Genomic DNA, 20,259 nt, shown 5'->3' on the forward strand with positions numbered 1-20,259 from the left:
TATACAACCGGCATAAGAATCCAGCTAATACTCTACTTGTGGACAAGGCAAAGAGTATCATTTTTCACAAATGGAAAGTATAATTGCCAGTTAGTATAATATAATGGCTCTGGCCAACTATGATGAAAACGTGTCTTTTACCTCTTCTTTTATTTCATTCCTTCTAGCCAGATCCCTCTGATGGTCTTTGAGCTGCTCTTCCATCACTTCCTGCAGCTGGATCTGGTTGTGACGGGGGTCAGCAGAGGATGGTCGCAGTCCCTGTTGATATGAAAAAGATCATTTCCAGAGCAAAGGAATTTCCATTTAGAGATTTTTCTCTTCTGAGTTCCTCGCCCCTACATACACCCCAATCAAAAGCGCCATAAGTACAGTACATATTTCAGGGAGAAATAGTTATAATGGTATTTTGCATTAGGAGGTTTTTCTTACAATAAAAAGTAAAACCTTGAGAAAAAAATTGTGGAGTAAATCAATTAAAACATTACAGCAGAGTTCCCTATTTGTCAGTGCTATATTTTGCTGTGAGAAAGACATAAGTTCATCTCCTGGGCTTTCACTCATTTCCACTTTAGTGACTGTATTCTATAATTCAGTTTATACATACCAACTGCTTTTCCACTTTCATCTTGTACTGCTGGGCTTCGAGCCGTCTTTGAAGATACTCTGCAGGCCTGACAGAACACAGTGACATTCAGCTATGATATTTTTGTTTACAACTTTCAGCAAATTATACTAACATGGAAGCTCCCTATATATACACACACCCAGAAATTTATTTGTTTACCAGAAGTTACTTCCTGAATTCTAGCTATACTGTGCTAAACGTATAAGGAATGTACTGTTGAGTAACCATATATTCACTTGACCTCTGTCCCTTGCCCTCTCCACTCATACCAGTCTTCTGAAGTTTGAGAAATAGTATATGAATGTTATTAAAAACAATACTCTTTTGTAATGCATTCACACAAGAACCAACAGTTAAAGTTCCATGTTCAATCCTAAATGTTGCGTTTTCTGACTTCCGTGTACCTGTAACACCCTCATTTTGTATTAGTAGGGGGTTTTCATAGAATTTTTTTGTTGTTTTTATTTTCGTTGCAAAACAATCAGCAGTCACTTGTAAGTTCCTTGGTCCTCAATTATTTGGCATCAGGTCTTCTGAATGCTACTGTCATTCAAAGAACCAAACTCAACTTAGTTTGTCCTTAACATCCTGAATTTAGCCATCCTTAAGCCGGGTATCCTAAATTCAGTCATCCTTAACTGAGATATCCCCAACCCTGCCTTCCTTGACCAAAACCTTATAACCCAGCCTACCTTAACTGCAGCTTCCCAAACAAGTCACTATTTAAATCTGGCATCCCTGAATCCTGGTTAAACCTGGTCTACCTTATGCAATGCTTCTTGAACCCATTGGACAGACAGCCTCAGAAATAGGAGAACGCTTCCCACTGTGGAGCCTGAATGAGGAAGGCTGTGAAGTTTATAAATGTTCAGGAGAAAGGAACCTTTCTATGGAAGCTATAGTATAAGCTCTGCAGGAGGAAATCTCTCTGTGGCCTACCCGAACCCCAATCTCCAGGCAAGAGAACCGTATTGGTACTGCTGTGTTTAGAGCCTTCTAAGCAATTGAGGTCGGGGTGGCAGGAGAGAGCGGAAGAACAGCCTTTAGCTCTTAAAAAGCACATGTCCAGATAAGGGTAGTTTTATTTCTCCCACAATATTTGGACTGGAAGCTGAATGGAAATCTAGGACAAGTTTCTACAATTAACTGTTTCAAATGTCATGAAAATACATTCAGAAGTGAATCTCTAGGTTGAATTGGGTAGACAGAAATGGGCATTTCATTTTTTCTTGTTGAATCATATGTAATATAAGAACCACATCAAAACCTGAGCAGGAAAAGAATTACACGGAATGGGTGACTCTGCTTCTACAGCTCATCATTGCTACATGATCAGAAAGATTGAGGAGTCAAGATATTGGCGATTCTTCAGTAATTAAATTGAGGGAAAGGCTTACCACTCAGGTGGGGGTGCTGCAACTTGTCCTTTCTGTTTATAATACTCCTCGACTCTTTGGTTGATGCGAGAAAGGTCGTCTTGTACATAAAGTCTCTTCTGCAAGTTGTCAAGTTTATCATAGTAATGACCATAATGTCCATGTACTCTGGCAGCTTCTGGCCTTTCTGCCATCTTAAATCTGGAGCGCCAATGCTGAAAATACATATAACAGGTTGAAATTTCAAAGGTAATGAATGATCATTCTTAACCCAAGACATAAAAACTAGCATCCAGCTTATCATCCTCTGCACTGGTCACATTTTTAAGGCAAGTTCCATTCCCACTCCCCATTTTCAGTTAGGTGATAATACTAGCTGTCTACACTATACCCTGGACAACTTCCCCATACCTTTTCACACCTCATCTAGAGGCTTCCTGGCTTCCAGAGGCACATTTTTCTTACTGCAGTCCTTTCCTGTCTACCCATTACTTCAGCTCTCCTCATTCAGGAGCTCTCCTCATTGTGAGTCAGCCAACAGTTCTTTGTGTCTATAAACCAGATACATTAGAGCCACTGTAATAAATTTTACTCACATTGCTCTGAAGCCCTGAATGAATTCCAGGGGTGGCTTATTATGACACACTTTATTATGAAACTTGGATATGAGGCATCTCTATCTACACCTTTAACTACATTTCAGGAGTTACCCAGGAGCAAGGTTTAATTTCTCAGATATATACAATTTTGATAGAAAAAGATGCTGATAAGAAAACAACCCAGATGAAAAGATGGAAGAGGGATTTGGACAAAGAAATTGAGAAAGGGGGATATACACCTTCAATTTGTATAGCTCAGAGACTTAAAAAAATATATAAATTACTGTATAAATGGCATATGACTCCAGTTTAGATCCATCACATTTTTGCTAATAGGGAGGCTGCAGGGAAAGGGAAACATATTTGCACTTATAGTGCTTTCATCCAGGAATTAGACAGTTTTGGGAAGAAAATTATTTAAAAAGATTAATCTCGTGACAAAACATCAGCTTCCTAGAGATCCCCTGACAGGCTTACTTAATGCTCTGGTAAAGGAGCTTCATTTTAAACAGAACAAATTATTTTATTTTGTTATTATTAGCAGTTAGACTTTGTATTGAACTTTACTGGAGAAATGTGACACCCCCCTGCCCCCCGCCTTCTTCTATGGAATTGTGGAATGGTAAAATATGGATTGTTCTTGTAGTGGAAAAACACAAGTATGTACACAAAAGAAGTGCCAGAAAGAGGATAGGTACTGTACTTAGAAATTGGTCACTTTTTCTAGCGTACTCAGAAAAGGAGGGGTCCTCAACTGGCAAGCCAGAATATTTAGCCAGGTTGTTTGAGTGTTACTTATTCAGGATCAAGTTAATAATGTATTATATAGTTATATAACATATTAACATAATATTTTGGGCCCTACCAATTTCATAGTCATAGGATTTTAAAAATCATAAGTTTCATGATTTCAGCTATTGAAATATGAAAACTCACGGTGTTGTAATTGTAGGGGTCCTGACTCAAAAAGAAGTTGTGGGGGGGATCACAAAGGTTATTGTAGGGGGTGGGAGGGCTGCGGTAATGCTACTCTTACTTCTGCACTGCTGCTGGCGGCGGCCTGCCTTCAGAGCTGAGCAGTTGGAGAGCGGCACCTGCTGGCTGGAAGCCCAGTTCTGAAGACAGAGCTGCCGTCAGCACCAGCACAGAGTAAGGATGGCATGGTATGGTATTGCCACCCTTACTTCTGGGCTGCTGCCTGCGGAGCTGGTCCCTCAAGCTCTGTAAGTCTTGTAGGCACAATACCTGGGCAATAGGCTGCTGGACTCTTGAAGGAGGTTTCCATTCATTACTATGTAATAATTCCTGTTTCTTGACAGGTGCCACCATCCTGAATCTTGGAGGACGATGGTCCTGGACTCTCACTTTTTGAAGTTTAGGAACTTATTTAACAATAAAAAATATAATTGTAATCTTAATTATTCCTACTGTTCTTATTACATAATAATTATAAACTGTAATAAAGTGCATATGTCTAATACACACTGAACAGTCTAATAAATATCCCTTTGGCCTTGTCTACACTACAAAGTTTTGTCAACAAACCAGTGAATGTGTACACAGCAATGCAACTTTTGACAGCAAAAATGCCCTGTTTTGGAGACAAAATAAAACCACGCCAACAAGAGACATAAGGCTTTTTGCTCAAAACTTTTGTCAACAAAGTGCCAGTGTAGACACCACACTTGATTTTATCGCTTTATTTGGCCTCCAGGAGATGTTCCACAATGCAGTTTGAACTCCACTGCCCTGCAGCCAGGTAAACAACCATCCACCTCTACCCCTTAGAAGTCCCGGGAATTTTTGAAATTCCATTTCCTGTTTGCTCGGCATGGAGAGGTCTCATCACATCTTCTCGGGTGACCATGGTAGGTTATCACAAGAAATGCTCTCCTGCTTGGACCTCTGTGAAGCTGCTGGATCTTATACTTAGCCCTGTCATGAGTACAGGAGACAAGACTAGATGACCTCTCAAGGTCCCTTCCAGTCCTATTATTCTATGATCTTCTCAGCACATGGGGAGAGGAGGCTGTGCAGTCCCAGCTGTGCTTGAGCCACAGGAATTTGGATACCTATGGGAAGATTGCTCAAGGACTGTGCGAAAAGGGCTACGATCGGGACGTGCTGCAGTGCAGAGTGAAGATAAAGGAGCTGAGGCAGGCGTACCATAAGGCAAGGGAGGCAAACTGTCGCTCTGGTGCTGCACCTAAGACCTGCCAGTTCTATAAGGAGCTGGATGCTATCCTCAGTGGTGACCCCACCTCCACCACAAAGAGCCCTTGGATACTACGGTGGGCCTGGAGGTGGTGGAAAGAGGACCTTACCCAGAGGATGAAGTAATTGATGAAGAGGTGGAGTTAGATGTGCAGCTCCCGGCAGGGTCGCTCGGTGGGGCAGCCAGCCAGGAACTGTTCACCACTCTAGAGTGTCTAGCCAGTCTCAGCAGTTGCTCTTCGGTGAGCAAGAAGCAGGAGAGGAGACGCCTGGTAAGTGGCTGTGTAGTACGGACGTGGGTTCAGGGCACAGAAATGTGGGAGGATTAGCTTCACAAAGATTATGCAACTTACAACACACAGCTATGACTATGGGAATATTAACCTCATTAAGGTCTAACCTGTCATAAAGGCATCGCCAGCACGTCTTTAATCTGCCAAAGGTACATTCCACAGTCATCCAGCACCTACTGAGCCTGTTGTTGACCCGCTCCTTACTGCTGTCCAGGTTTCTCTTGTATAGTTTCATGAACTACGGCTGTAAGAGGTATGCTGGGTCTCCCAGGATCACTATGGGCATTTCAACATCCCTCACTGTAATCTTCTCATCTGGAAAGAAAGTCCCTGCTTGTAGCTTTCTATACAGGCGCATGCTCCTGAAGATGTGTGCATCATGTACCTTCCCGGACCACCTCATGTTGATGTCACTGAAACGCCCACGGTGATCCACAAGCGCCTGCAATACAATGGAGAAGTACCCCTTCCTACTGATGTACTCCATCCAATGTGGTCTGGTGCCAAAATTGGAATATGTGTGCCATCTATTGCCTCTCCACAGTTAGGGAAACTAATTTCTGCAAAGCCATCCACTATTTAACGCACTTTTCCCAGAATCACGGTCCTTCGCAGCAGGAGGGGATTAATTACCCTGCACACTTGCATTAACGCAGTCCCAATGGTCAACTTCCTGACTCCAAATTGATTTGCGACAGACTGATAGCAATCTGAAGTCACCAGCTTCCACACACAAATTGTCAACACTTCTCTACTGATAGGGTGGCTCTTATTCTGGTGTCCTTGCGCCGCAGTGCTGGAGTGAGCTCCACACACAATTAGGTGGCTTTCCGCATCCAAAAGTTCTGTAGCCACTACTATTCATCCCGCAACTGCATGATACAATCCCACCATGCGGTGCTTGTTTTCCTAGGCCAAAAGTGACAGTCCACCCTCTACAGCTGTTCTGTGAATGCCAAAAGCAATCTAAAGTTGCTCCTATCCATATCACACAGCATGTCAGGCAACTGGGAGTCTTCTTCAGTTAAGAACTTTGTGATTAACTGCACTGCCGTCCATGATGTCTTAATGATAGTTATCAGAGCATAGGAAAGCAGTGTATGATCCATCCCTCTCACAAAGATTCCAAGGTTCACAGCAAAGAAGGGCCATTGAAAAATTACATGAAAGAAAGCCAGAAGCCCATGGAATGCTGGGACAAAAAGGGACAAAAAGCAATGTATCACAGGACATTGAGCCAGGTCCCAAGATGTGCCGCAATCCACTCCACCTTCCCACAACACTTAGCGATAGAAGCTGTCGAGCTGGACTGTGGGATAGGTACCCACAGTGCACTGCTCACACTGTCAATGATAGTGCCCCAAGTGTGGATTCGCTCTGCCGACAGAGGGAGCGTGACTGTGAACATGACAGACCAATTTTTATTATGCCGATTTTTGAGTGTCGATATCACTTTTGTCAACAAAACTTTGTAGCGTGGACAAGGCCTTTATATGCCACCTTAACTAGATTAATAATATTATACACCTCACCTCATGCCTTACATCCAAAGAGTCCAAAGCTTTTTGAAAGCATTAATTAATTAAGACTCAGAACACTCTTGTGAGGTAGGTATCCTTTCACTCATTTTACAGATAAGTAAACTGAAGCACAGAGAGATTTGTTCAAGGTTACACAGAGATTCAGTGCTGGACTCAAGAATAGACAGTAATAGTTTTGAAGTCCAGGGCCAGACATCAATGCTGTTAGCCCCCTAACCTGCTTAGGCACGTCTGTAAATCCCACTAGATGCCTAGCTGCACCTGTAGACCCCAAAATATCTTTGTAACTCTGGCCCTCAGTCAAGTCCTCTAACCATCAGACAACACTTCACCATAGTTCTTCAGAACCATAAGAAAAAAAAGCTGCAAAATGAGAAATTCAATTTATCCATGCCCCGGGTAAATTAAGAGGACTGTAAGCCACACCAATTTGAGTCTCGCAGTCAGTGCCATTGCAAAGACCTCAACACTAATGAAGAGAGGTGGTGCCCTTTGTGAGAAGGAAGCAGACTGTTAACATAGTCCTAAGTTTTTCCTGAGTATGGACTGTCAACTGCAAAGAGTATCATGACTAGGGGGATTTATTGCAGCTAGCATCCAAGCTTATGGATAAAATTTTCAAAAATGCTTCTGTGACTTAGGAGCCAAGTCCCTTTTTCCAAAAATAATGTAGGCACCAAGGAGCATCAATCTAATTGAAAGTCAGTGATACGTATGCTCCTCAGTGCCTAAGTCCCATTGGAACATGGGACTTGGTTCCTAAGTCACTCTGGAACATCTGAAAATGTTATCCACAATTCCTAGAAGTTAAAAAACAAATAAAAAAGGAACCAACCAATATCTATGTCTGCAAATTTGTTTTAACTAACTTTGTTCTTCTATAAGTAACATTGTGGAGTATTTGTGATACACTGAAGAATGCAGATAGGGTATGTATACCTGACTTACCAGTGGGTGTCAGTTACAAATCCAACATTGTTGTCTTTCACATTTTGATCTAATGTATTACGTTATTTTGCAAAATGCTGTCAGCTGACAAAATAATACAATGTATTTGTCATGTTACTATTGAGATGTTTTATTTGTGCCACAAGTACAAATGAGATTATTATTTATTTTTACAGCACCCAAAAGTGTGCTCAGTGCTTTGCACAATACATAGCAACACAATGACCCTGCCCAGATAAGCTTAAAATCTAATGATAGATGCAATGGATGAGTTGAGGAAGAACAAGGATTACAGCAATAAGAGTACGTGTTCAGTTAGTTAGGCATGTGCACTTAATAGTCCAAAGATATGTTTGGTTTTTTAAATAATTATTATTATTGACTTTTCTTGTGGGTGATGAGGAAGGAGTGCTCCTTAAAGGGCATTTGTTCATATGACAAAATCACTGTGTAACATAAAACAAATAGTGGTCTGTGCCCCAGAAAAGTGCAGCACTGCAATAGCATATGTTTTGCAGGATAGGATTGGGGTACCTTGGCAGAGCCAAGCAAGGACACTTCTTCCAACAATGGCCTTGAACTACAGGTAGCTGCAAGTTATAGCAGTCCCTCAATTTTGTAAATTATATTAAGTTTAACCACAAAAGTTATTTTAAACCACAGGTTCAGCACATCCCCATGACAGCTTCCACCAGCTGAGCTTCTGTGGCGACCTGGATTTCAATGGAAGTTGCCTTTCGCTGGTGGAATATCTGGATAAGGCAGTGGTGTAAACAATTCTTGTTCTCCCTCCAGGGTGGAGTGTCTCTGCTGGTGAAGTTTTCCGCCCCTACGTTAGCGATGCTAAATCAAACCCTTGATGTGCAAGTCACATTAAAAACTGCTGAAAAAGGTAAGTCCACCACAATGATTATCATTGAATCATAGACTTTAAGGTCATAAGGGTCCCTTCTGATCATCTAGTCTGACCTCCTGCCCAATGCAGGCCACAGAATCTCACCCACCCACTCCTGTATCAAACCTGTGTCTGAGCTAATGAAGTCCTCAAACCTTATCACGCATCTTCACTTCTGGATAGTACTAAGATTAGTTTAGAACCAACATTAATTTATAATAATATATGTATTTTATTATTATTATGTCATAAAACAAGACTTACCCTGCACCAGCTTGGCTACAGGCTGTGCTGCTGGTCTTTTTTTATGTATAACAGTGTGACTGAATTCTTCATGTATTACCTATAGGCAAAAAGTATCTGTTACAACGGTCTGTGCTGCATCTTGTTTAATAGATTCATAGATTTCAAGGCCAGAAGGTACTATTTGTGATCATCTAGTCCAATCTTCTGTACGTATAAGCCATAGAACTTCCCCAAAATAACTCCTAGAGCCGTGGCTCTCAAGCAGGGGTCCAGGGCCCCCTGGGGGGCCACAAGCAGGTTTCAGGGGGGCTGCCAAGCAAGGCCAGCATTAGACTCACTGGGGCCCAGGGCAGAAAGCCAAAGTCTCACCATATGGGCCTGAAGCTCAGGGCCCTGAGCCCTGATACCTGGGGTTGAAGCTGAAGCCTGAGCAACTTATCTTCACAGGGGGCTCTTGTGGCATGGGGCCCCAGGCAGTTGCCCTGCTTGCTACCCCCTAATGCCAGTCCTAGATTTTATATGCAGAAAACCAGTTGTTGTGGCATAGGTGGGCCGTGGAGTTTTTTCAGCATGTTGGGCAGGGGGACAGGGGATTTCCAAGAAAAAGGTTGAGGACTCCTATCCTAGAGCATATCTTTTAGAAAAACAATCAATCAGTTTAAAAATTGCCAGTGATGGAGAATCCACCACGACCCTGTGTAAGCTGTTCCAATGGTTAATTACTCTGCTGTTAAGAAATTTACACCTTATTTCCCATCAGAATTTGTCTCGCGTCAATGTCCAGCCACTGAATTGTGCTATACCTTTCTCTGCTAGATTGAAGAACCTATTATTAAATATTTGTTTCCCATGTAGGTACTTATAGACTATAATCAATCACCGCTTGACCTTCTCTTAGTTTAGCAAAATAGACTCATGGAGCTATATCACTATCAGGCAGGCTTTCAAGTCCTCTGATCATTCTCATGGCTCTTCTCTGAACCCTCTCCAATTTATCAACATCCTTCTTGAACTGTGGGCACCAGAACTGGGCACAGTATTCCATTAGAAGTCGCACAGTAACAACTATAGAGGTAAAATAACCTCTCTACTTCTATTCAATTTCCCTCCAATGATGGCCTTAGACCTTTTGGTCACAGCATCGCACTGGGAGCTCAGTATTCAGCTGATTATCCATCATAACCCCCAAATCTTTTTCAAGGTCACTGTTTCCCATGATAGAATTTCCCATGGTTTAAGTACAGGCTATTTCTTTGTTCCTAGATGTATACATTTACATTTACCGATATTAAAATGCATACTGTGCGTCCTGCTTACCAGCGAGCAAGATTGCTCTGCATCAGTGATCTGTCCTCTGCTTTTCTTTTTTTACCACACCCCCCCATTCTTTTCTGTCATCTGCAAACTTTATCAATGACGATTTTGTGTTTTCTTCCAAGTCATTAATAAAAATGTTTAATAGGTCCAAGAACCAATCCCTATGGGACTCAGCCCACTAGAAACACCCATTTGCTGATGATTCCCCATTTATAATTACATTTTGAAACCTACCAGTTAGCCAGCTTTTAATCCATTTAATGTGTAGTTTTTTAATCAAGATGTCATGCGGTACCAAGTCAAATGCCTTGCAGAGGTCTACGCATATTATGTCAATACTATTACCTTTATTAACCAAACTTGTAGACTAATTAAAAAAAGAATAAGGATGTGTCAAAGTTCTGGCAGCAACACACGAAACTCACTTCAGGGGGCAAATAGTTGGTAATGCGCTTCTCCAAGAAAGGCTTCTTTAATATGGAATTGATAGATGGTCGATCTCTTGGAGATATTTTAAACAGCTGGGAAATTAAAATCCTCAGGTCATAGGAAAACTTTGGAGACACTGGGATAAAATGTCCTCTGCAGATGTTCAGCACCAGCTGGTGTAAACTGTTGCCTTCAAACTGAACAATAAAATATATCAATCAATAATAATTACTGCCACTTGATATAGGAGGTAATGACTGCACACTGCCATTTAAAATCAGTAAGCAAGATCGCTGCAGCAAGAAGGGAGGGTACCTGGCACTCTTCTCAGTACCGTTCCCATGCCAGCCTTTCTGCCCCCTCAATCAATACTGCTCGGTGTGACATCTACATGATTTTATAGGCAGAGTGGGAGCTTAGCTTCTGCTGCTTCCACAAAGCTGGTCCTCTCTGGTCACTCTGATCAGCCTATACTTTACTTTCTATTCCACACAAAGCTCAAGAGCGGAACACCAATCAAAGGAATGCTCCTTCCTGTAATGCATTGTGTCTAGTTTCTTCTGGCATTAAAATGCTTCCATATCAAATCAAAGTGTTTGGAAAATGTTTCCAAGAACTCTACATGAATTTGAATTTCAAATCTGCAATAAATTAGATCAATATTTTCAAACTTGGGCACCTAAAGTTAGGCACCTAAAGCCATATTTAAGCACTGAAGTTTGACTTTAGTTCTTTCTTTAGTATATCTTCATACATAAATTCCCATTGCAGTTTCAGTTGGACAAGATATTCTTCTTTATTTCCTGTTACTTACACAGTGTCGCTGTGCACTGTTAAACAGTAGCCATGTTCCATTCCAAAGACAGATGCATTTTAATGCTGGTTGATTCTTATACATAAAAGTTAGTAAAATGCCTTGGGATCCTCTAGGATAAAAGGCACACAATGATTTCTTCCACTGTCTCCCACTTTGCCATTTAATTCTAATTAGCTGAGATGCCAGTGCCTTCCTAAAGGCTAGGGCTTTGTCACTGGTCCACACTGGATTTTCTGAAGTTTTCACCTCCCAATTCCTAGCTCCAGGACAGTTCTCACCTAAAAAGTAATGATTCAGAAGTGTATCTGGCCTAAGTGTGTTGGAGGTGAACACACTTAGAATAAAAATAGCAGTGCTATGTGGAAGAACACAGTTTGTGTCTGTGTGTACATTTCACTTTGTTTCAATATGCCCAAAACAGACTTCATGTGAGAAATTAAAGTAAAGAATTGAGGAGCATATTCTAATACCAACTCCATTAAATTGCAAATGTTTCCTTCCAACAGCTGTCTTTGAAATACTCTCATTGCAACAATTTTCTGCCTTGTTCAATCTTTTTTTGAAATAATATATTAGTCAGATTGTGAATATACTTACCGGATGCTTTAAAGTGCACAGCTCATAGAGGACACAGCCAAGAGACCAAATATCTCTGTGGATGAAAGCCATTCAAATGTCAGGAGAAGGCCTCTAACATTTTCATAAGTATAGTACAATCCGCTCACCTCAGCATTCAAACTACTTGAAGATACTTCACCAAAAGTTGTTAATACTGTAATTTGTAGAGAGATTTGTGCCAAATCTAACCTGGAAAAAAACAGTTACCTTTTCTGTAACTGGTGTTCTTCGAGATGTGTCGCTCATGTCCATTTCACAATAGGTGTGTGTGCTTGCCACGTGCACAGGTGCCAGAAGTTTTTCCCCTAGCAGTACCGGTAGGGAAGTGCCCCTAGTGACCCTTGGAGTGGTGCCTCTATGGCGTGGTATAAGGGGCGCTGCACTCCCCTCACCCTCAGTTCCTTCTTGCCAGATAAGTCCGACAGTGGGGAAAGAGGATGGGTCATGGAATGGACATGAGCAACACATCTCGAAGAACACCAGTTACAGAAAAGGTAACTGTCTTTTCTTCTTCAAGTGATTGCTCATGTGCATTCCACAATAGATGATTCCAAGCTGTATCTGTTGGAGGTGGGTAGGAGTTTACAGACTCTCGGGACAGAGCACAGCCCTGACGAATCCGGCGTCCTCCCTGGTTTGGGAGACGATCACATAACGTGAGATGAATGTTTGAACCGAAGACCACGTGGCAGCCCTACATATGTCCTGAATGGGAACATGGGCTAAAAAGCTGGCCGATGAGGCCTGCGCCCTTGTTGAGTGCGCACTCACAATCGGCAGTGGGGGGACTCCAGCCAGGTCATAACAGGTACGAATACACAAGGTGATCCAGTTGGAGAGTCGCTGAGTAGAGATTGGCTGACCTCTCATGCGTTTGGCTGAGGCAATGAACAGCTGCGAGGACTTCCTGAACGGCTTAATCTGTTCCAGGTAAAAGGCCAGAGCTCGTCTCACATCCAGCATTTGGAGGTGGCGCTCCTCACTGGACGCATGGGGCTTGGAACCAAGCACTGGCAGGAAGATGTCCTGACCCATGTGGTAGGTAGAGACCACTGTGGGGAGGAACGAAGGATGTGGTCGGAGCTGGACCTTATCCTTGTGGACCACCATGTACGGGGGCAAGAGGTGTGACCAGGAGAACGTAGCTTGCGGCTCAAACAGGGGACCTGTAAACCAGGCCAGCACCAAGTTCAGGTCCCACTGTGGGACTGGGGGCCTAACATACAGGAAAAGACAATCCAATCCCTTGAAGAATCGGCCAGTCATAGATTGGGAGAATACCGTGTGGCCCTGCACCAGTGGATGGAAGACCGATATGGCTGCCAAGTGCACCTTGACGGATGAGGGCACTAGGACCTGGGCTCTAAGATGAAGGATGTAGTCTAAAATGAGCTGGATCGGAGCCGCGACGGGCGAAACACCCCAAACTGCTGCCCACCGAAAACTGAGACCACTTTGTCAAATAGGCCCAACGTGTGGAGAGCCATCTTCTTTCCAAGAGGATGTACTGAACCCCTTCCGAGCACGTCTGTTCCTCCCAACCTAACCACTGAGCAGCCACATTATAAGGTGGAGTGCCACTAGGTTGAGGTGGAGGAGGCTGGTCCTGGGAGAACAGGTAAAGGTAGGATGATAACAGCCACGTGGGGGCGACCGCCAGGCTCGTGAGAGTCCTGTACCAATGTCGCCTGGGCCGTGCCAGGGCAAATCAGGAGCACCCGGGCCCTCTCAGTTTTTATCTTCTCCAAGACCTTGCTGATCAGTGGGAATGGCGGGGAAGGCATAGAGAAGCTGGCCCAACCAGCACAGGAGGAAGGCATCCGAGATGGTGCCTGCGTCCAACCCCTCCCTGAAGCAGAAGCGGGGACACCGGCGGTTCTGACGTGTCGCGAACAGGTCCACTTGGGGAGTGCCCCACTCTTGGAAAATCCTGGGCACCATCTCTGGGTGTAGTGACCACTCATGCTGAGAGGAGAAATCTCGGCTCAGGTGATCCGCCCGCGAGTTCTGGGTGCGAGGTAAGTGGTGGGCTTGTAGGCAAATATTGTGGGCTATACAGAAGTCCCACAATCTAAGGGCTTCCTAGCAGAGGAGCGAGCCCCGCCTTGCCTGTTGATGTAAAACACTTGAGGCCGGGTTGTCTGGCTTGGGTGGGAGCGTGCTGTGGCTTAAACTTGGTCCCGGCAGGGTCTTAAGCCTTGTGCAGGAATCTTTCAGGCTGTGCAATTTCACGTCTATCTGTTCCGCAAACAGGGCCTTGCCATCCAACGGAAGGTCCTGCAAGGACTTCTGCGCCTCTCTGGACAGCCAGATAGCAGGAGCCACGATGCCCTCCTCATGGACACCGTGGAGGCCATAGATCGTGCAGGCATATCCGCGGCATCTGAGGCTGCCTGAAGGGTCGCCCTGGCAGCCGCTGTACCCTCCTCCACCAGAGTTTTGAACTGCTTCTTGTCACAAATAAACTCATACCTCCCCAGGAGGGCTTGGTGGTTTGCCACCCTTAACTGGAAACTTGAGGATGAATAAACCTCTCCCCCGAATAAGTCCAGCCTCCTTGAGTCTTTATTTTTCTGAGTAGGGGCCGGTTCACCCTACCTCTCCCTGTGGTTGACCGATTTGACCACCAGGGAATTGGGGGCAGGGTGGGTGTACAGGTATTCATACCCCTTGATAGGCACAAAGTACTTCCATTCCTCCCTCTTAGAGAGGGGGGGCAAGGAAGCCAGGGTTTTCCACAAGGCGTTTTAAAGCTTTGCCACTCCTTCGTGGAGTGGGAGGGCCACCCTGCCCAGTGCCAAGGCCAAGAAGATGTTGAAGAGAGAGTCCAAGGGTTCCTCTACCATCTTGGCTTGAAGTTGAGGCTTGATGCCACCCTTTTCAACAGTTTCTGGTGGGCCTTAGAGTCCTCCTGCGGAACAGGTGGAGGAGGAGCCATAACTGCCTCATCAGGGGAGGATGAGGATGGGGATGCGGTACTCTGAGTACCCACCAGTGCTGGAGGTCCCACCACTTGGTCGCCCTCCGGGCACAGAACCAGACATGAACACCCCACCGACTCCTTCCTGGGAGGCTAAGATAGGGAGGCCGATGGTCTCTCTAAGGCCCCGGCCACCGAGCAAGCCACCACCGGGCTGTGTCGGGGGCCACGGGGCCATTGGTATCACGGTGCTGGCCAAGGAGCCCAGTAGCACTTCACCTGCTGTGGCACCGGTGGAGCAGGCTGCTCAGCCTGACTAGCCTGTCCCATCAACTGACGACTATGAAGGCAGAACGGGCTGGCATACGACTTGCCACTGTCCCGGGACTGGGAGGAGCGGTGGCATCAGGAACGGTGCCGACCACGAGACCGTGATCCCGGCACGCAGGAGCGGGAGTACCACCAGCAGCAGCTGCTTCATGAAGGGCTCTGCGACGGGGAGGTGCCAGCGATCGACACCTGGGACTACGGGAGCAGTCGCATGGTGGGGTCCTGAAGCGAGACTAAGAATGGGAACAGCATTGATGCCCGTACTGCGATGGGCTACGATAGCCTCTTGGAGACGAGGACCTCTAATGCTGTCTGTCCTGGTCTCAACGGGGCATGCTCTCCTCGCGAGGTCTACAGTCCCTCGAGGTGGAGCGCTGCCTGGAACCCCTTCCAGTTGTTACCCAGACAGACAATCTGGTGGGAGTTGATGGGAACCGGCACGGGGCAGTCGCTGAGTGGCGAACAGCATCGGAAACATTCCCTAGACTGCGAACAGTACTGACCAGGCAGCGATTGTGGAGATCCAAGCAGTGGCATGCCTCTGGACCAGGGAGCCAACAGTGGTGGTGCCCCTGGTACCAGCAGAGACATAACGTCCCGGGCTGCTTGCAGGGCGTGAAGGGCACCCGGATGGCTGGGGAGGTCAGCACAGAGTGGATCGGGCTGCTTTGCTCAACCTGAGTCAGAGGCCTGGAAGTCAGCGGGAATCAAGAACTGCCCAACGTGGGTCTAGTCTCTCCCCCGGTCTTGCTCTGGTGTCTCGGTGAAGACGACCTCTTCTTAGACTTTTTGGCGTGCCCTGCAGACAGGGAGCAGTGCCGGCTGGTGGAAGGCACCGAAGAATCACTGAGCACCGATGCTGTGGTACTCGGTGCCGACTGGGAACAGTGCACCGGAGTCAGGGTCAACGCCAACTCCATCAGAATGGCTCGGAGCCAAATGTCCCTTTGGGCTTGAAGGATCTGCAAATCTTGCAGCAATCGCTGAGCTGGTTTTCCCTCAGACAGTGTAAACAGTCCACGTGCAGATCATGCACTGGCATCGGCCGCCTGCAAGTGTCATACACCTTATAACCTGTGGCACGGGGCATGCCCCAACCGGGGCGCACTAAACTAACACGAAACTAACCTACTTTAACTACAGGTACTACTAACTATGAATGAACAAGAGTTCAAGAGGGAAGCTGCAGCCAAGTTGGAGCAGAGCAGTTCCAACACACCTTTACTGGCAGCAAGAAGGAACTGAGGGTGAGGGAGCGCACAGAGCCCCTTATACCACACCACAGAGGTGCCACTCCAGGGGTCGCTAGAGGCACTCCCCTATTGGTTCTGCTAGGGGAAAAACTTTCAGCACCAGTGCACGTGGCGAACATGCACACCTACTGTGGAATGCACATGAGCAATCACTCAAACAAGAATTAATTTTTCTGGTTTCTGAAGTACATAACAGGGTGCCTTTTAAAAAAAAATTATTTATACACCATGCATGATGATGGTGCAGTATAAACAACAATTACAATCATACTACTACTTTATTACCTTCAAGTGCCCTGACCATGAGTAGAACTGATGGGCTAGTGTCAACAGTTTGCACTTGTAGTAGCGTAAAATAGTTTTTGTAGAATATTACTTTGGAGATGCAATAAAGATGTTCAGCATTCACTGCAGTGGTTCTTTTTGCCTATCATGTTTGCCTGCCTGACAGTATAAATATAAACAACTGCCTCTTCATTTTCAGTGGTACTTGTAGCTGTAGTACAGATCCCTGAGAGATTCGTTCACTGGATATAGACTGAGCTGAATGAGCTAGTCAGGTTTAGAATCCATAGAGAGTTAGGTGAATCTGGGAATGGAGATCCACACAGAGGCGGTTGCAGAGCCGATCTAGGGCCACACAGCTCTATCCCCAGAGGTAGAGCCCTTTACTCTATATATTTTTCTATATCACATCCAGCATTGTAATAACTGAATACCTTAGACTTTCCCCTCTTATTGTCATAGATGGCAGCCCTGTCACCGGGGTACAGTGCCATAAGCAGGGACGTTCCTTCACAGGGAAGGGGTAGGCTATCTCTGTCTGATTGACAGCCAAGGAGACTGCAAGGGAGATGAGCAGTGTGAGGAGTCCTCTGAGAGCTTTGAAATTGAGGTATCTATCTGAAATCAAGGCTCTTCTGGTCTGAAGTCAAACTTCCCACACAGAATAGGGGTACATAGCCCCCCATAACTCATGACTCTTCAACCCTCAGCACCTAATGTTTTGGTGGCTCTCAGCGAGTCTCTTCAAGTCTCACACATATTTGCCTCCTCTGCAGACAACTCTATAAGGGTTACTGAAAACAGGGGCTTTCACTGTCCAGAACTGTCAATCTAACACCGTTCTTTGAAGAATATTTTTAACAATCAATACTCGGTCTATTAACATTTTGCAAACTCTGAACTAAAAGGAGCCACATCTCTGACAGCTACTGCACATTACACATGCAGTGAGATAAAATCACAAACAGGAAACAAAGGAAAGAATTGATTTTCAACCTGACAGTATTACAAATGTAAGTAAAAAGATTAAAATATAAATAGTTGCAAACATATTTATGAAAATAAAAATGCAGATGTAATGTTAAGTCGTGAGATTATCAAAGCAAATAACTTCCTGTTTTCAAGCATGCGTGTTTCATCATATGGTTGAAGAAAGCATCCAAGCAAACATATATTTAGATACATACGTTTTATTATTATATGGTCGATTCTCACAGATCTCCGGTGACAGATAGTAGGGTGTCCCTACACACGTCCGAGCAAGCTCCATAGTACTAATGAAAGATAGAAAACAAAAGAAACATAAGTGATAAAGAGTTTATTCTAAAAGTGGGGGAAAAGGGCTTGTATGTAACCAGGAAAAGAGCACATAGAGGTTATCATTTCTGCTCAAAAGTATATGAATGCCAGTTTAGTACATTAATTTAGACATTGCAAGGACCAAATGAAAACACTCTCCAGCTCTCTGTTAAAATGGTTGTGTAATTCTATAGTGGAGAATGCCTGTGTTCCAATATAAAGTTCAGGAATTCTCTCTCTCCTCACCCCATACCAGTGTTGCAATCACCATTCCTGGAGAAATGGTTATCACTAAGGCCAAGATTTTGTCATGGATATTTTCAGTAAAAGTAAGAGACAGGTCACGGGCTTCTGTGAATTTTTCTTTATCGCCTGTAACCTGTTTGTGACTTTTACTACAAATATCCATGATAAATCGGAAGCGGCTGGGCAGCTGCAGGGTGGCCTGTGGAAGCTCAGAGCTCCAGGGTCCCCCTGCCCCACTGTAGGTGTCAGGGAGCTGTGGGGTACCCCCTGCCTGTGGTGGCTGGGAGTTGCAGGGTACCCCCACTGCCAAAGCAGTTTGGAGCTTGGGGGCCTGCTGCCTCAGGTGCCGAGCATATCTCACAGCTCCCTACTACTTGTGGGAGGCGGTGGGAGCCTGCAGCTCCCAGCTGCCAGGGCTGATGGCACAGATGTCTTTGCAAGTCACGGATTCTGTGGCTCCCATAAGCTCCATGAAAAAATCATAGCTTTAATCATCACTAATACAGGATTTTAAAAGCTGACAACCGTGCAGCAAGATTTTATGACGCACCAGATGGTTTTGCAATATATCCATTAAACCATGAAACAGTGTTGTCCTAGATGTGAGTATCCCACCCAAACCAGGACGGAAAGGAGGGAGTGCTTCCTAGGGTTTGCACGTCCTATTTTCTGCTTTGCCACTGACTTGCTGTGTAACCTTGGTCAAATCACTGTACATCTAAATTTTCAAGAGTGGACACTAATATTGGGGTGCCTTCATTCTCGGCTGTCAAAATTGAGACACTGACAGCCTCATTTTCAGAAGTGCTGAGCACCCACAACTCCCACTGAAAGTTTAGCACCTAGCCTCTCTGTGGCTCTGATTCCCCATTTGCAAAAAAGAAGATGAAAATGCTTCCGAGCATCCAGGAGGTTGTGATGCTTAAGCCATTCATGTTTGTATAGTAAACTTGTTTGATGAATGGTGTTATTGAACTAGAAAATATTTTTCTTGTAATTTTCTTATTTCATGAAGACTATTAAAATACTGTAGAAAAAGTCTGTACTGATACAAAGCATGAGGTTCGCCTGCCATCTATTTTAGGTATTTATGTGGTTCCCGTTACTGTAGTACAGGGGTGGGTAAACTTTTTGGCCCGAGGGCCACATCTGGCAATAGAAATTGTATGGTGGGCCATGAATGCTCACAAAATTGGATCTGCGGTGTGTGTGGGGGAGTGAGGGCTCTGGTTGGGGGTGCAGGCTCCAGGGTGGGGCCAGAAATGAGGAATTCAGGGTGGGGGAGGGAGCTCCAAGCTGGAGCAGGGTAGTGGGGTTGGCTGGCTGCCCCTACACATAGGAGCTGGAGAGGGGCCATATCGCTGCTTCTGGGAGCCACATGGAGCGGCCCTCGACCCTGCTCCCTGGCTGAAGCACCGGAGTGGGGACATGCCGCTGCTTCCGGGAGCTGCTCGCCACCCTGCTCCCCAGCGAGAGCACGAGGGCCGGATTAAAATGGCTGGCAGTTTGCCCACCCCTGCTGTAGTATCTCAACACCTCACAATCTTCAGTGTAGTTATTCTCACAACAGCTCTGTGAGGCAGGGAAGTACTATTATCTGCATTTTACAGTTGGGGGACTGTGGCACAGAGATGCTAAGCAATTTGCCCACAGTCACAAAGGAAGTCTGCAGTGGAACAGTGACTTGAACCCAGATCTCCTTGTTGTAAACTAGTGCCTTAGCCACCGGACCATCCTTCCACCAGACAGCTCATATGCTCTTTTAGGTTTACCTTCTTATAAACACCTCTTAAAGAAAATAAAATATGTACCATTCTGGAGACATTCTGTGCAGTCTTAGGGCCTTTTCCTGCTCCCATTGAAGTCTATGACAAAAATTCTCATTGATTTCCACAGGGCAGTATCAGACCCTTAGTCCCCTTGACTGCATTAGACACAACACACTTTCAATCTGCGCCTGGTCTTTAGGAACAGTGACATTTTTTCAGGGCTGGCATTAGGTACA

General features: G+C 45.2%; 1 protein-coding gene across 2 annotated transcripts in view; it reads right to left on the reverse strand.

The window, feature by feature from the left end:
• Positions 1-20,259, reverse strand: part of NEK5 (NIMA related kinase 5) — a 41,504-nt gene that overhangs the window by 14,399 nt on the left and 6,846 nt on the right. For both annotated transcript variants that reach the window (XM_050948230.1, XM_050948238.1), the window contains exons 7-14: positions 17,897-17,983; positions 11,901-11,955; positions 10,483-10,683; positions 8,759-8,837; positions 3,849-3,985; positions 2,026-2,219; positions 608-674; positions 142-261 (exon numbers count right to left, since the gene is read on the reverse strand). In XM_050948230.1, coding sequence (XP_050804187.1) covers positions 142-261; positions 608-674; positions 2,026-2,219; positions 3,849-3,985; positions 8,759-8,837; positions 10,483-10,683; positions 11,901-11,955; positions 17,897-17,983 — 940 coding nt within the window. The remainder of the gene's footprint in view (positions 1-141; positions 262-607; positions 675-2,025; positions 2,220-3,848; positions 3,986-8,758; positions 8,838-10,482; positions 10,684-11,900; positions 11,956-17,896; positions 17,984-20,259) is intronic.

This window comes from Gopherus flavomarginatus, chromosome 1 (genome assembly GCF_025201925.1).
Source record: "Gopherus flavomarginatus isolate rGopFla2 chromosome 1, rGopFla2.mat.asm, whole genome shotgun sequence".
Lineage (NCBI taxonomy): Eukaryota > Metazoa > Chordata > Testudines > Testudinidae > Gopherus > Gopherus flavomarginatus.